Source organism: Calidris pugnax, unplaced genomic scaffold (assembly GCF_001431845.1).
Source record: "Calidris pugnax isolate Ruff unplaced genomic scaffold, ASM143184v1 scaffold20, whole genome shotgun sequence".
Lineage (NCBI taxonomy): Eukaryota > Metazoa > Chordata > Aves > Charadriiformes > Scolopacidae > Calidris > Calidris pugnax.
The window spans coordinates 13,206,603-13,223,161 of NW_015094510.1; the positions used below are offsets into that span (position 1 = coordinate 13,206,603).

General features: G+C 40.5%; 1 protein-coding gene across 3 annotated transcripts in view; it reads right to left on the reverse strand.

Moving 5' to 3' along the window:
* Positions 1 to 16,559, reverse strand: part of ENOX1 (ecto-NOX disulfide-thiol exchanger 1) — a 299,113-nt gene that overhangs the window by 71,721 nt on the left and 210,833 nt on the right. For all 3 annotated transcript variants that reach the window (XM_014966053.1, XM_014966054.1, XM_014966052.1), the window contains one exon: positions 12,431 to 12,643. In XM_014966053.1, the coding sequence (XP_014821539.1) occupies positions 12,431 to 12,643 (213 nt within the window). The remainder of the gene's footprint in view (positions 1 to 12,430; positions 12,644 to 16,559) is intronic.

Below are 16,559 nucleotides of genomic sequence, written 5' to 3' on the forward strand. Positions count from 1 at the left end.
TATTCATTGTCAAACATCTGTTGGTAAGTCCTATGCTATATCAAATTTTCATTGAGCATATGCAAAGCTGTTTAAAAATCACATTGTTCTGGAAGGGTCCATACCACGTCATTGTTTTTCACATCAATATAACTTACAGGATGTAAATAATTGCATCTTTCCTAACAACTTATTCTGCAGCTGGCAATTTACATGGCATCTTTCAGACAAAGGATTATTATCTAATTGTTTTTCTGCTGAGTTCTAAATAACTAAAAAGACCCAAACAACTAAGCCTAGAGTGATATGCAAGTGTCAACTTTTAAAAAATGTAGTGTAACTACAATACACTTTACTAGAGGTGCCAGATCATAGTAAGCATATTAAGTGAAAGTTCAAACCTCAGTTTCTGTTTTCTTAAGAGATGCTACCAGAATGGGGTATTGTTATCAGGTATAAATTTAAAAACTACCAGAAAAGCTGGGAACAACAACATCAAAAATCCCTTAAACGATGCCTGCAGAAGTTGCATACAAGAATGGATTAAAGGGAAAACTGGAATTACCTCCAGGGCAAGAGAATATTTGACACAGGATATTTGAAAATGATACTAACAGAGAAGAATGGAAATAAATGATAAACAAAGTACAGTCTCATATGTGGATTAAGAGGTAGAGAGAACACTTTTACCCTCCATTACATTTATCGAGCAGGCTATTTTAAATACATGATTGAGTGAAGGCTGAAATTTGTCCTTGGGTTCAGGAGACAAGAAGTACTCAATTCTTCCTTTGCTTATTACGTTATCAGCTGCCATGCATATGTGATTATTTTTAATTTGTTTTATGCAATAGTAAATAACATCAGCAACCAAATCTTTTATGACGCCTTTTAATAAAAAAGAAAATAGAGACTGAAACACAATGTGTTAAAATAAAAACATAAGTCTTCGCTGGCAGATAAAATAATAATTTCATGTAGAATTTCACTTCAAATCCCACCAATTAGGGGTGCAGGATGAAAAGGGCTTTGCACTAAATTACTGTAAGTGCAAGAGTAGAATATATGGCAATTTAGCTCAGAAAAATTCTGTAAGAGTGCGACAGTTGACATGCAGGGTAAAAGAAAAATTCCACCCATAAAATTACAGTGTAAAGGAAACTGTTACAGTAAATGTATAACATGCTTTTCAAATATAGATTCACAGTGCAGGGAGGATACAGAGTTGGCGTGGTTTGGGTCAGAAGCCTTGTTGCTGAATTCTGACTAAGCTGGAGTCTGCCAATCGATTTGGCTCCAAGCCCAGCAAACCAAGGAATTACAGTAGTCAAGGCTAGATGCTGTCAGTGAATGAATTAGAGTCTCCAGGTCAGTTTTGGAGAGGAAAAAGAGTATTTTTGGCAACAGTCCTGAAAGGCATTTGGTGCCGTACTGAATAGATCTTAGCATGAAGTCCAAGGCTAAAATTGCATGTAGGCAAATGACATGTGACATGAATAAGAGAAATGGTAGACACATTGCAGAGTTATGAAAGAAATATATATTTTTTAATTATTCTGAGCCAAACCCTCAGTCTTTTGGTTATGATACTGTTTACTTTCAGAAAAGAATTTGCCTTTCACACATTTATAGCTGTAGCCCCTCCCTGTTACCCAATTCACCTGCCTCAGAGGGAGAAACAGATGAGATTGCCATTGATTGGCAGAGGAGGAAAACATAAAAGTTGGAAATATCACCCTGGAAAGGACTGCAGGTAGTGCAAGGGATGGGTCCTAAAGTAAAGCATGGCACCAGTCATCAGCTGGATACGTAAGCAAATGCCATTATAGATTCATATAGTGAAGACAGATTTTGACAGCTGTGTAAAATGACTCATCTGCCACAAACAAAAAGCATCCTTGCTTTTTTTTTTTGTTGTTGTTGTTGTGGGGGTTTTGTGTTTCTTTGTTGGTGTTTTTTTTTTAGTTAAAAATCCAAAACAAAACAAAAAAACAAAAAGAAAAAATCCATGGGTATCAAAAAGAAGATGAATCGTGGCTGCAACTCCACCAGTGAAGAGGAAGCTACTGTTTGGTCTCCTAGCTGTCTGGGTGGCTGCAGGTTCCTTAAGACATAGTCGTAAGACACAGCATGATGAAGGAGAAAACCACAGGACTCCTCTATTATATCCCCAAATTGCACCTTTTTGGACAGACCGAGAGAGCAGTGCCTCCAGGAGTGATTTATCTCCCAAATCGTTTTGCTGTGTGGGAAGTCAGGCTGCAAGGCTGCCATTCCTTAGCTGTTGCCCTACTGCCAACAACTACATCTGTACTAGCGATCAAAACCAGCCAGGCACCATTCCCCTCCTCTGAAACCAACTGGCACAACATGCTGAGAGTCCCTGCAGCAGCAACCCTTCTCTCTTCCCAAAAAAAGATGCTTTGGGAGAAACTAATTGGCCTGCACCAAACCCTAAACTGTACCCAAAATCTGTGGGAAAGTGCTATCTGTCCCAGAGCAACAGATATTCTTATGCTTGGACAAGCCTGCCCTAGATCAGTTAATTTACTCCTACAGACAGAGTCAGTTGGGTGACCTTTCACTAGCACCCTTGCCTTTTCTGAGCTTGTCCTGATGCAGGGGTCTCGGTGTTGCAGAGAGAGCCATTACAAAACTTACTGGAGGAAGGATGTTTTCCTCTTCTTTCTACCCTGTCTCACCTACCTGAATATTAGAAAGAATAAGAAACAAGACCAAGAGTCCTCTCTCTAAATTACACTGTATTATGTCTACATTTCCTTTGATTTGGCCTCCTGACCAAGAGGAGGTTTTTCTGGGTTGATGGTTGATTCCCCCTCCTATTCCCTCTGACTCAGACTGGTCCTAGTCAACGTGCTTGTGTGGGTTATTAAGAGGCTGAGTGAATGTCAGTGACTCAGAAAGAAATATTCTTTCACAATACAGGAAGGAGATTCTTCCACATAAATGAAGGAAAAAAAGAATAATACTCATACCACAGCACAAATTATAATCCCTGGTCTTGTAAAAACATTGAATCTCAGTGTCAGCAGCTGCTGTTTTTCTCTTCTTCCTCTTTCAACTTAGACACCCAGTGAGGAAGAGTGAAAGACAGAGCATTGTGGGGATACTGAAAACACCCCATTTTCAGGATTCACACTGAAACCTGCACAGTAACTTGTCTGAGATATGTATAACAACAATTAATAGTTCTATAAATGGAAGAACACTCCCTGTTAAACTTTGAAATAAAAAAACTACACTCGGATCTAAGAGAGCCCAGTTTTGCTAGAAAACCTGTCTACAAAATAAGCATTGAAAATCTTTTAGGTTGCGAAACGTGGTTTAATTTACAACACAGAAACTGACAGCTTGGTGTAACAGCGAGCGCTGGCGCCGCGCCATGTGATAAATCACTTGAACTCAACAAGACCACTTCAACTCCATGTCATTTCTCAACAAACAGGAGCCTGACACCAGGCCAGCACAATGCAGTAGGGCAGGTACAAATGTACAGTACCTGCTCTTTTTAATGCCACCATCTTATATTAAACAACAGACTTTATGGACCTTGTGTTGACATCCAGAAACAAACCTAAAGAAAAACATCCCTCACGCAACCCCTCCACCCTGCTAACTCAAAGAAAGATTAAGTGAATGCTTCTTTCTTTGTCAGTTTGACAGGATTATAAGCCATCCTCAATGCACTGCATTTAATTAGCTGTTCTCATTGTTATTTATGGTTAGGCGGACCTTTTTTTCAGTTCTCGGATTTAAAAATAGAAAAAGTAGGAACAACTATTTTTGTAAGCCTGTCCAAAAAAAGAATGCCAAGGGAACTCTGAGATGAAGGAACATCATAAATGTGACTGAACTCTCGTTTAGGTCCCATTAAGAGAAGGGACTCTTTGCAAGTAATAATTGTCCAGGGATCTTGCAGATTAGAATGTTCCTAGGAGATCAAGAGGGCTATATTTGTTTCAGGCATAATATGGTTTCTTTTACTGGAGAAAAAGAATAGAAAGGTGGACGAGGAGACTTCAACAGACATAGCCTCTTCTGGCAGTCAAACAAAAAAACCCTCTCACACATCTTATGTGAGAACATTTACTTCTCCACTTGCTGCCATACCTTATGTTCCCCCGCCTGCCATGACTTGTCCCCTTCTTTGTTTGTTTACTACCTCCAGTCTCATTTTACTTCTGTATTTTCGTTCTTTCTGTGTCCATCTTTCCCTCCCACATAGTCTATCCCTTTCCAAAACTCTTTTCCTGCCCCTGTAACATCTCTGTTATTGTAACTACACCATTTGGGACAAATCCAGTGACTTGACATGAAGCAAGACCAGTCCCTACTGAAGGGAGTATTTCAAGCAGTCATAGTTACATAGGGTTATTCACATTCATATTTACAAGGTTTATTCATTCAGCCTGAACAGTTTTGGATGTGCAAGCCACATGATATACGTGCACAGCCAACTCAGAAAACCTTTTGGGTGAAACCTCCATCTTTCCCCCCTTGTTCCAATGCCTTACTCTCATCCCCTATTGTTCATTTCCATACAACATTTACAGCTCCGTTCTGAGAAGCCTCGGGCCCTTTCCTCCATCCCTACTCAGCAAGGCAGCTCAAAACCGAGCAGAGATTTCCATGTGATTCAAGCACATGCTGCTTTGCTTTGAACCTCGCTTCATCATCTAGGAGATCCCGCAGGATCCAGGCAAGTGGCACAAGTTGTCAAAAATGGGGCCCTCGACTAAAATCTGTTGTGAGCCAGTGTTTTTCTTTTGCTATAAAACACCATGCATATTTAATGGCCTACATTTAAAAAAAAAAAAAAAGGTCTTAAAAATAACAGAGGAAGAGCTTCTGTTGAAATTCCGGCCACGCTTAAATCGATACCAAGATTCCTATTGACTTTAGGTGGAGTGAAGGCTACAGACAATGGAAGGAACAATGAAATTCAAAGAAAATGAAACACAAAGGAATAAGCTATCTGAAACACTACAGGCTGCAGCCACAAAGGGTTATGCTGCCAGAAAGTGGGCAGGAATTATAAGAATGCAAGGTAAAATCGAAATGCAGTCTTTCATCTCTATTCTCTGCCATTGCCGCAACATCCTGGATAGAAATGCTTTTGAGAACATGTGTACATGAGATGGAAAATGGGAAAAAAGAATAGAGATACCCAGCTGAGCTTTACCGGACAAATTATCAGTACAGAAGCAAGCAGAGCACACCGACTAAATGAGCTAATCAAAAGGGACTGGATGGATTGGGGAGGTTATTTTGTACTTAATTTTTTTTTTTTTTTTCAGAAATATGTCAAGGTAGAAAGTAATAATGGCAACTAATGACACGAATGATTAATGTTTTTATTTGTATTATAGTGGCGTTCTATGACACCAACCGAGACCTGGGCTGCACTGTAAAAACACATTATATGACTCAATCTCTTTCACAAAGGGCTTAATGATGACCTAAAAATTGCACATAAAGTAAGCTCATATTTTTGAATTAGTCACTGGCAAATTAAAGAAAGACTGTAAGACTGGACAATTAAAGAGCAGGAAAATCCTTTAAAAAGTTGTTATTAATGCAAAGCAATTGAAAGAATACTTGGAAAGCATGAATGTATATGAAAAGTCTGACTGCTATGAAAATTTCAAACCAGCATGCTTTCAATACCTGTAATGAAACTGGCTTCATTTTTAGCACTAAGAGAATATACTAAAAAGTGTAAGGATTATTGGGAAAAAGGACTGCAGTGCAGAATTTAAAGCAAATCAGATAAGATGGTGATTTTAGTAATCACCATCATATCAGTGTGAATTCTACCTTTTCTAAAGCAGGAGAGCAACTTTTGAAGTGAACCTGTAATGAGAAAACCAAAACTGAACCCAATCCTTTTTTGAAGAAAACTCAGAAAGGATTTTTAACAGTTTTTCTTCCTTTTTTTTTTATTTTATTAAAAATTCAGATTCTATCTGTGAAGGCACTGATAATGTTAAAACAGATTAAATCATATCCAGAGAGATCAGAGAATGAAAATGAACAAACCAGAAGAGAGGAGAATTTTATTCAGTCTGCTGAGAACGCATTTCCCTTCAGAATTATTTAACTTCAATTTATTTTGGGTGAGGGTGGGGGAGGAGGGAAATTTATATCAGATACCTACCAGCTATTTGAAAAAAAGTCAGAGTACTCTAACACACCACTGAAGCCCTTTCTCTCCGAGGGAGAGAAAACTCAAGGTGACAATCCTGACCTTCCCAAGGAGGGGGACACGACACACAGTCTTATCCCCAAACTTTTGATTCTTCTTAATGACAGCCCTACTGAATTAGCTCAAAGGTGTATCTAGCTCCGTATCATGTGTCACAAATAAAAGGGCTAAGGATGCTTAGCAACAAGCTAAGCAGGTAAAATGCATAATTTCATAATTCCAGTTGCCTTTGGTTTCATGACTTCGTGCAAGATGAGTAACTCTCTTATGTTTACTTCTATGTACATCTTTATGCGCAATGCAAGAACACAGGGAAGCAAACAAGGTTACTGGCAGCAGAAAGAAGTGGCCGGCACTCTGCATATTGACCTATGGAGTGAGAAAGGAGTTTCTTTCAATAGCAAGATGGGAAGAATATCTACACGATGAATGGAACTGCACTGTGGGTCTTGAGATCATTTTCAAAAAAGCAAACCAGGCAATAGCAGGTAGACTCCTCATAAAATTCTGGCTGCTGATGCTCTGTACTTGCTTTAGATAGTCCTTAATATTCCAGTTGCTCCGGATGCCTTTCTGTCTCCCTCCTCACCCGTATCAGCATAGTGCCATAGTGTGCCTACATGGGAGCTGTTAGATTCGGAGCACCATAGCATATTGCTCTGATCACAGCTCCTCACAAAGCTGAGACACCACTCACATACAGATGGCTTTTCCTCTGCTACCACCACGGCTTTTGTAGCAAAGGCACACCAGTGACATAATGAAAATTGCAGTGCTTTTTCTGACCCTCTCAGAGGTCATCTTATTGTCTGGGCAAAGTAGGGACTCACTCAGGTGATGTCTCTTACCTTTTTTGAAAGATTTAATAATGTCACTTTTAGTCACGGATGGGAATCCTTGTACTTGAAAACTTCATAAGCGGCCAGAAAAGGTTTTGGTCCCTGATCACAATTAGCACTGTACCAAGAAAAATATCTCAATACTTTCTTTTAAGTTAGTGGAAAAACCTATTTTACAATTTACAAGTTCTCCAGAAGTACTGCTGAAGTACATCCTGTCACTTAAAAATTGCATTGAACTTTGTAACAGTTTCACTTTTACTGCTTATTATGATGGTATGATATTTATTAGCTGAAATGGGGAGAAAAAAAATTAAAAAAAAGAATGTCAGTATGTGTCAGTACGTAGCTTGTCTACAAGATCACCTGCAAATATCAGGATCATCTATGGTATATACTGGCCCTGAATACTGAGTGGTGGGGATTGCTACACTGGATTGCCACTGGCTTGCCTAATGCCAACAGTAGGGCCATCACTTAGCTGTTGTGAATGGAATTCAGGATGGCAACCTTTAAACATGTCTAAGTGATTTAGGGGTCTGTGTCCTGTTTCAAAAATTGCTTACTGAGAGTCAATGAGCTAATTACTGCTTACCAAAGTAGGGTGAGAACCTCCAGCACATCTCTTCTCTCTAATGCCAGCTAATGCATGAAGGGATCTCAGGGTCACTGGGAACTGCATTCCCTTTCCAGCAACCCCACATCCACCAGGAGGTAAGGACACAGCTGTGATTAGTTACATTGGAATAAATGACTCTGCAGGTTCATACTCCAGCTTGCCCTGTAGAATGAACCATGTGTGTATCCACACCTTCAGAACCACATTTTGACACTCAGGCCTTTTACGCAAGTTCTAAGATCCTGGAGATTATCTGTAATCAGCTGTGATGGGTTAAACCTCAGGCTTCCTACAAAGTACAGGGGAAGGGCTTCACACTTGGGAATGCATATAAGGCTACTGCCTTAAGTAGCTGATGGACTGTGCATAGGCACTCCCTGGGTAGGAATTTCACTGAATTTCACTGAATTTCACTGAATTTTTAGAGTTGGAAGGGACCATAGAGATCATCTAGTCCAACTCCCCTGCTGAAGCAGGATTGCCTAGAGCTTGTCAGAGCATGTTACTCAGGACTGCATCCAGGCGGGTCTTGAAAATCTCCAGAGAAGGGGACTCCACATCTATGTGCCATAGATGTACATAGCTGTTGTCTCTGTTTTGTGCCAAGTTAGGTAAGGCTGGGAGACACCTCCCTCCAGCTGGCACCATTCTAGAAGCCGTCTGTCAAACACCCTAAGGAAGGTCAACATAGCCCTTCAGACCTCACCATTTAGAGCACTCTTGGAAGGAGGGAGGCTCAGGTTCAGTTCCTTCACTGGCATTCAGTGTATTTAAGCATATCTTTCCAAAAGATTGTCCTGACCCTAGGCACTGAAATTCCCCAAAGGCCAAGAAGAGGGTGAAAGTGGAGGCCACCGCATGACAAGGAAGTAATCTGGCCATGATAAAAAACACACTCCCACTCTTCCCCCACAGGTATGAGAGACTGATTCATAGTCCCTGATGGGGACCTGGTGCCCGAATCCCTTGAATATTCATCCAGTAGTAAAATTGACAAAAATGACCAAATAAGGGAGTGTCATCAGCTGCTCAGTACCCAGCCATGGGACACTTCTGTTAATTACACTGCGTATCTATCTACCTGCACACTGAAACACTTCCACTCTCTTGTGTGTCTGGCTCTTGAGATATCAAATTAATTTTTGACTATGGGATTTTGGATCTTCACTCATCTATAGGTACTTCTGAAAATTCTGTCAAGGGACAGGGCACTAAAGAGTCTGAAAACTCAGCAAGAAGCAGATGACATTTACAGTGCATGGAGGAGAAAGACAGAGGGGAGAACTGTAGCTTTGGTGTAGTCTGAAAACACCAGACCAATGCGGATGTCTCTGGGGCTTTCATTTTTCTTAAACATGAGGATCAACATTTATAAGCCTTAGGCTGAAAAGGTGGTTTGGGAGGAAATGAAACGGAGGTGCACAGAAAGTCAGGGAGCAGTGTCACACGGAACTGTGCTGTGGAAGCAAAGTGGAAGAATTTAGAAATCAAACCACAAAGACAGAGCTATCCAAAATCCTGGAAAACAATCCATATTTTAAGCACAGATTCAAATCTAGAGAAACTAAGTAATTCAATAAAAAAGAAGGAAGTGGACATTTTTCTCTCTTTATCCCTTAAATAACTGAAGAAGCACCTTAACAACGCTAAGACTCCCTGTAAAACTTAAATCAGGAGCTGTAAATTGGTGGTGTGACAGCAGTAATACACTTTATTTCACTGATTATCCCAGCGCAAGTACCTTGGTCAGGTAATTAATTCACGTGCTGAACACTTGACCCAAATTTTTAGGGGTAATCCGCTTGGTAATCTTCTAAATACTTCCAGGCAGAAATTTGTAGCAGGGATTTCAATACCTGTACTTCTTTAGTAGGTGGGCCATAAGCTGAAATGTTCTGGCCACACTAATCCTCATTAATAAGAAAGCATTTTATACTGAGACCCACATAGACACTGTGTGTGTTCCAGGTGAGTGCACTTGCAGCCCATTTTCTTAACATATCTCTTCTTCACTCCCCATAATATTCACTGCTACAATGCTGGCATTTTTAGCTAAATCCAAGTTCTTGCCTTATGCTACGTCCTTCTGTATCCAGACTACACACAGTAAGTGGGATTAATCTGCTCTGAACAAGGCACGTAAAAGTTGGACATCTGGTTCTGAGCTAGGCCCCCTGTGAGTCCTCTGTGGGCAGCAGTGAGAAAACGGCATCTCCGAGGGATGATTCATCTCACTGGAAGAGCACCACGAGGACGGTCTGATGACTCATCCCCTGGAGATGCTTATTTTTCTCTGCTGACTGCAAAGAAACACCATAATGGTCAGCTTGTCGTTGGACATCTGACCTAGTTCATGACAGAGGAACGCCCCATGGTATTTTAAAAATACTGTAATATTTATGTCAAATGGCCACACAGCTGCAGCATTACACTAGACTTTTGGATCCTTCCTGCAGAACAGCAGAAGCGGTTTCTTTGCCACTCTGCAGAATTTGATAGACCACACAACACCTTTTTTGGGTATCTAGCATTTTCAAATTCTTCTTCATAAAGCAAGTGACATATTGTTACTGATTTTATAGGGCTGTGGGAAAACAATAGAAAAGGACGCATGAAAAACATTCCCCAGATCAACTCAAACACAGGATAATTCTTGAAAAAGGGAAGCTCATTTCACAGTCTCCATGTTTAGCAATCTTAGGCATATACACGTGTGAAGCAAAAACATCATCCATCTGTTTGTAGCAAGTTTGCAGAGAATTTTAATAAGACACATTAATGCTAATAATGGCCAATGTTTATGATGTTTATAAAATAACCAATGTGGAGCATCTGGAAAGCTCGTAAAATTTATTCTTATAAAATCCACAGAGTGTAACACCTTTCCCTGAGCCAGCTTTTTTGCTGACCTTGTCCTCCTATGCCAGACCTGTCAGAAACTCTCTTCTCCCAGGCATTGCTGCACTGTGGCTCTCTGAAACTCATGTTCTGAAGCCAGACCTATTTCTGCTTTTGTGAGTTCAGCATTCAGCACATTACAGGAACAAATCAGATAGCCAAAGCTGCAAGTTTCCACCTGAAACTACAGGGATCTCCATTTCCAAGTGACAGATGTTCTACAACAGTTGGTGACAAACGGGCTAATTTAGACTGATTTAACTAAAGTTCAGCCTGCTGACAATGGGGGATTTCTTTTTTAAATGCAGCTGAAGAAGGCATTTCCGAATGCTAGGGCTGGCTGTTGCACACAGAACTGCAGAGGCCCTGGTGTGAATTGAACAGCATGGCCACGTGTGGTGCCTGCATCTCTGCTCCTCATGCTGCCTTTTAGTTGCTGAGATGGAAGATGACATTGCCTAGCAAATTATCAAGGGAATTAGCTGGTCTTTAAAATTTACTCACTGAACATATGACCTCAGAAATCCAAGTGTCTTTGGCCCAGAGTCTTTCTTCCTAAATTCAGGCATCTAAGTCCTTAAATTAGAAGGACACGAGCCCTGGGGTGAACTGGTCTTCTGAGATGCTGAGCTCCCCATCATCCATATGCAGGAAGCTTCCAGGGGCTGCTCTCCTAACCCAGGCAAGTCCATCCAAGCTTCTGCCTGGAGCCTTAACTTCTGAAGGATGACCACTAGAGTGGCCAGAAAAATATTGCAGAAAAGCCATTAGGGCTTATTTCTTAATGTAGATTAGGGATGTGATTCAGAAATGACAATGTAAGAACTGCATTGCCCTCCATCTGGTAAGCTGTTTGTTTGGTTTTTTTTAACTTGCATATGAATGCTGGCTTCAGGCTCCACCCTTTAAAGTATTATAAACCCTCTTGCTCGAGCAGACATGTTAAAAACCAGCAACAATGAAATTAGTTTCTTTTCTCCTTTATTCTTGTCTTTTCTTTTTTCTCTTTTCTTCTCATATTTTCTTTTTTTTTTCCTTTTTCCTCTTCTCTTCTCTTCTCTTCTCTTCTCTTCTCTTCTCTTCTCTTCTCTTCTCTTCTCTTCTCTTCTCTTCTCTTCGCTTCGCTTCGCTTCGCTTCGCTTCGCTTCTTTCTCCCTTCCCTTTGAAGAACACTTCTAGGCAAGTATCCCAATTATTGTTTTATGAGAGAGCCTCATTAAGGTAACTTCATTTATTATATTTCTGTACTAAAGAAATAGCTGCCAGCACTAAATATTTAAGGCAGTTTATCTGCCAAATTAATACTGGCATTGTATCAGCCAAGCAGTCCCGATGCCAGCAGCAGTACAGAGTATTCTTGTACTGTGGGGGTGGCCCGTATGCTGTGAATAGATCCCCAAAAGTTGCTGAATCCTATGTCCTTTTACCTAAACCCAGGCTAAAAATATAGCCTAATTGTCCTCTATTCTGTAATTGGCCTAGTTAACTAGCTGTAACGCACAGGCTACATATCACTTCTCTCCACAAAAGCATGATCTTTGCTCAGAGCAGGGAGGCTTCTGTCTGATCCGTTCCTGAGGCGTTACGTCTACGCAACAGTAGACATTATGCATAGACCACGTCTTTGTCTATTAATAAAAAAACTACTGAAACTTTGCTCACCTTGAGAAATAAGCTCTTAGGAATGGTCCTTGTTCCTCCAAATTGCCATAGAGTATGGAATAGGATATGAAGTAGAATATGACTGCATTGCAACTACTTACCCCCAAACAAACAAACAAACAAAACGATAAAAAAAAACCAACCTAAAACCACTACCACCACCACCACCATCATCACAACAACACTGGACAAAAAGATGCTACTTACATTGAGTGAGGATCCCTGTTAAGGCATTTTTGAAACTCTCCTTGGCTTGCTCCATTTCTTGCTCGTGCGCGGCCTTTTCGTTCATGAGCCGGCGGACGTGGCTGTTGGCCGACTGCACCATGGAATAAAACTGGTTTGCGGAGCGACGGTTCACCTCGCCGCGCTCAATCCAGGTGAGCAGCACTGTGATGGCCTCTGAAAACTTGCTATCATCTAGAACAATCAAAGCACAGGTTTTAAATTGCCGGCATAAATATCCTGCCGAGAACACATTTTCTGCTCCGTGTCACATTAAAATCACCATAAATCCTGCTTGCAGTATATCATTTTGGGCAACTTTTGGGTCTTTTGTTCTATCGAATGTAGGAAGCCAATATTGCCACGACAAGCTACATAAATCTTCCTTCAAGACTTCTCTTCTGCTTATTTTAATAGCTTCCTCACAACAAAAAGCACATCCCACCCCCCGACACTGCTTCCCTGTGGCCTGACTCCTTGCTTCGACAACGTCTCCCTCAAGCAGCTCAGTGATATGAAATGACCTGACAGTGGGAGAGAGGAGACCTCGGTGTTACCGGACCCACTGAGGAAATTAAATGAGTCTGTTAATCTGCTCGGCCAAAAGCTCAATTTTAGAGCTTGGGCTCAGCCGTACTTTTGTCAACAGATTTCGCTAACATCACATTCTTAATTAGTGAACAATGATGAGGCTGAACAATTCCTCCTCAAAGCACTGATTAATTACAAAGAACTCCTTTGAACAGATGATGTGTCTGTATTTGTTTTGTATTTTGCATTTGTCTGTGTTTTGGTTTACATGTTTTTTTCTAAAGGAGTCCAGACGAATCCAGGCAAACACCGGGATTACAGCTTTACGTTTACCATTCAGGTAACTAAAGTTATATTTCTCTGCAGAAAGATCGCCAAAACTGGTGGCTAGATTTTGTGCACTCTTTCTCCAAGTAATCTTCTTTCCTCTGACAGTGCTCTCAGCTTCCTCAGAAGACTCTTAGCGCAGTATCCATTACACTTCTGGCTTCATCAGGATTAAGAGGACACATTTCTTTTTAAGTCCCATTTAGGCTGAACTGCAAGAAAATGTTATTACAACAGAGTGTCTTCCTGTGGCACCGTTTCTTTGCAATTTGATCTCATTTTTTCCCCAGGATTTTATTCTATAAAACTTCCATTTCCCAGCAAATCCTTTTAAACATCTCATCTAGTCCTTGTTGGTTAGATTTATTTATATATATTTTAGATGGCAGGTATACCTTTCTATAGGAGAAGGTATACAGTTACAGTGGTATAGAGACATAGAATAGCTCTAGCCAAAAGACACTTAAAATGAAAATTGGAAAATATTAAACCCAACCAACTGTGTTACAGGATACAGAAACTGGGGACACAGTTTGTATGACTCGGCTTTCCATGTACAAAGAATAATGAAACAGTAATTCTTAAGTGATGATTCGGGCTTTCATTCTGAATCAGTAATCACTTCCCTAAAACGCGAGGAGCCTAAAGTACAGAGAGGACAAGTGACATGCTCTGTGCCCACAGCCTGTGAAGAACAGATTTTACTTGCTTGATCTTTAGCATCTTATTAACTGAAACATGCTTTCAGCTACAGCAATAGGATTTGCTCTCTGCAGCTGGAGAGGCACGTTCTCCCCAGGTCCCCCACAAAATTTGCAAAGTAAGAGCATGGTAACACCCTCCCTTTGTATGATGATGTTCCTGTTGTGACTTTACGTTACCATATGATTCATCATCATCATTCATTAAGTAATTGTCTCCAGGGAGGAAGAGCATACAGGCATCTTTTCTTTCCATATTGTCCCCTTGGATTAGACTCTACGTCCCAGCTTTGCTGGATACATACACGGCAGGTACGTATTAAGTGGCTCTAACGAGTGAGGTTGGCTGAATACGGGCCTCAGAAAAGCCAAATGTAAACAAGACTTGTGCAAAGTCTCTTCTTTGCAAAAAACCACTAGGATAAGGCTTTCCGTGCTTGGGTAAAATCTTGTGAAATAAATGGGAGCTGGAGGTCATGGATCCAATACAGCCAAGAACTCATCCCTGGAACATAATGTTTATTATAATTACAGTAGTCAATAAGAATAACCTGTAATGGCTTCTGGCAATGTTAGCATGCAATTTCCAACAGTCTGTACAGTCAGGTCACCCTGCCGATGGCACTAGCCTGTTAACACCAAGGATGCGGCTTATTATGAGTAGAGAGTAACTACAGTTGAATGTTCCTCTTTTTTCCTTGTAGACATCATTATCTATATCATCACACATAAATTATCACCCACCACTGAAGTACCATTTACAGTAAATTATCCCATTCAATCTAGGTCAAGACATGACCAGCAAAGTTGGGAGAAATGATACCCAAAAGCACCTCTGAAGAGGTACACACGACCTGTGAAGAAACAGTGTGCAGAACTGAGCAAAAATGTTTCATGGAGATGCATGAGGGAAATCACTTGCACAGAACCATTCTCCCTTTCTCTTGCTCTAATGTCTCCCCAGTACACAGCCACATGTTCTTTTGCTATAGAGTCTATATGAAATTAACCCCCCCCCTCCTCTTGTTTTGTTTTTCTCGGGCACAGTTGGTGTCTGCAAGGGATGTTCATAAACGTGCCATCTTTCTGCCAGATAGATTCAACCCATTTAAAAGGACATGCTGAAAAATCTGTTTTCAACATATTGCACTGCCAGGGAGCTGCAGAGGTCTGTGGGCCTCTTATGGTTAATTCGTGGCCCTGTACTAGCAGGAAAAAAACCCCTTCCATTGGTAAACATCAGCATCTTCATTGATTACATAATTAGAAGATACATTTAAAAATGCTAGCGGGTAATATATGCACAAGAGGAGCACATTAGTTAATACAATCTTTTCTCTACAGTTTAAAAATTTCCTTATTTCACCTTCATTTCTAACTTTTATATTCTTCAGTTGACTACTCAGTGACTGGCATAAGATAACTCACTATGAATTAATTTTCTTCATTCAGAATGCAGTGACTCTTTCCAAGCAATCAGGGGCTCACTTAGAAAATCAGGTTTTTACACCGTATTGTTCATTTATTTTTTATTTAGTAGACAAATAGTAGAAGAAATGCAGCAATGGAATCTAATTTAAGCAGAGCATGAACTGCCTTATGATTGCAGCCGTTCATTAAAAAAATAAAACAAAACTCCTAATTCTGCTCAAAATTATTCCCTTGCGGTAGGATGCACATAAATATACACTGTTTAAAAACATACTCTTAAAATAAATTCCTTTATATAAGACATGCTCCCATACATAATTGTTCTTTTAAAACGAGCACACAGCAAATTATTTCTCACACTTAAAAGCTTTTTTCTCCTCCCAGTTACAGCACGTTTTAAGCAAATGAGGTAGGATTCGTCTCTTTTATTTCAACAACTGATTTACTAGCCCCAGGCTCCTGGGACAGCCAATGGAAAGAGATGGACACTTGTTGGACAGGCTTCATCAGTCCAGTTTTAGCTGTCTATTTGAGGCTGAGGTGGACTGTGCCCCAGAAGTGCTCCCTTCCCTCAACCGGCTGTAAAGGGAGCCTGGGGTGACCTGCTCATATATTTACATCTCTGCAAGAGGCGTCTACATTTGGTCAGAGTAAGCCCATCCATTACACAACTTATGGTGCACTGGTTACAGAACACCTACACCACGTGTGTGTACCTGTCTGGGGTTTTCAGTGATACTGCAAGTTGTGATGCACGTTATGTCTCTTTAATATTACCCATCTATTGAGGATAACTTGCTTGGTGTCTGTCGATAGAGATTTCCAGGTGCTGCCAGACTCAATCACAGGCCTCTAGAGATAAGATATTTCAAATACCTCTTATATCAGCTGAAGATATTTGGCACTTAAATCCTAGCCCACAACTTAGATGAAATTAAACATAAAGAAAAGAAAATGCATCCCTAGAGCTGTCTGGGATATTTCTGTGGAAAAAAAAAAAAAAAAAAAAAAATTGTTGACAAATTTTTTGCCTTTTTTTGAAAAAAAAAAAAGCCAGCCTTGAATAACATTTTTCTGGGCAAAGTGGGAGAGTCTTAAGGAGCAAAAGCATTGTGGGAAAG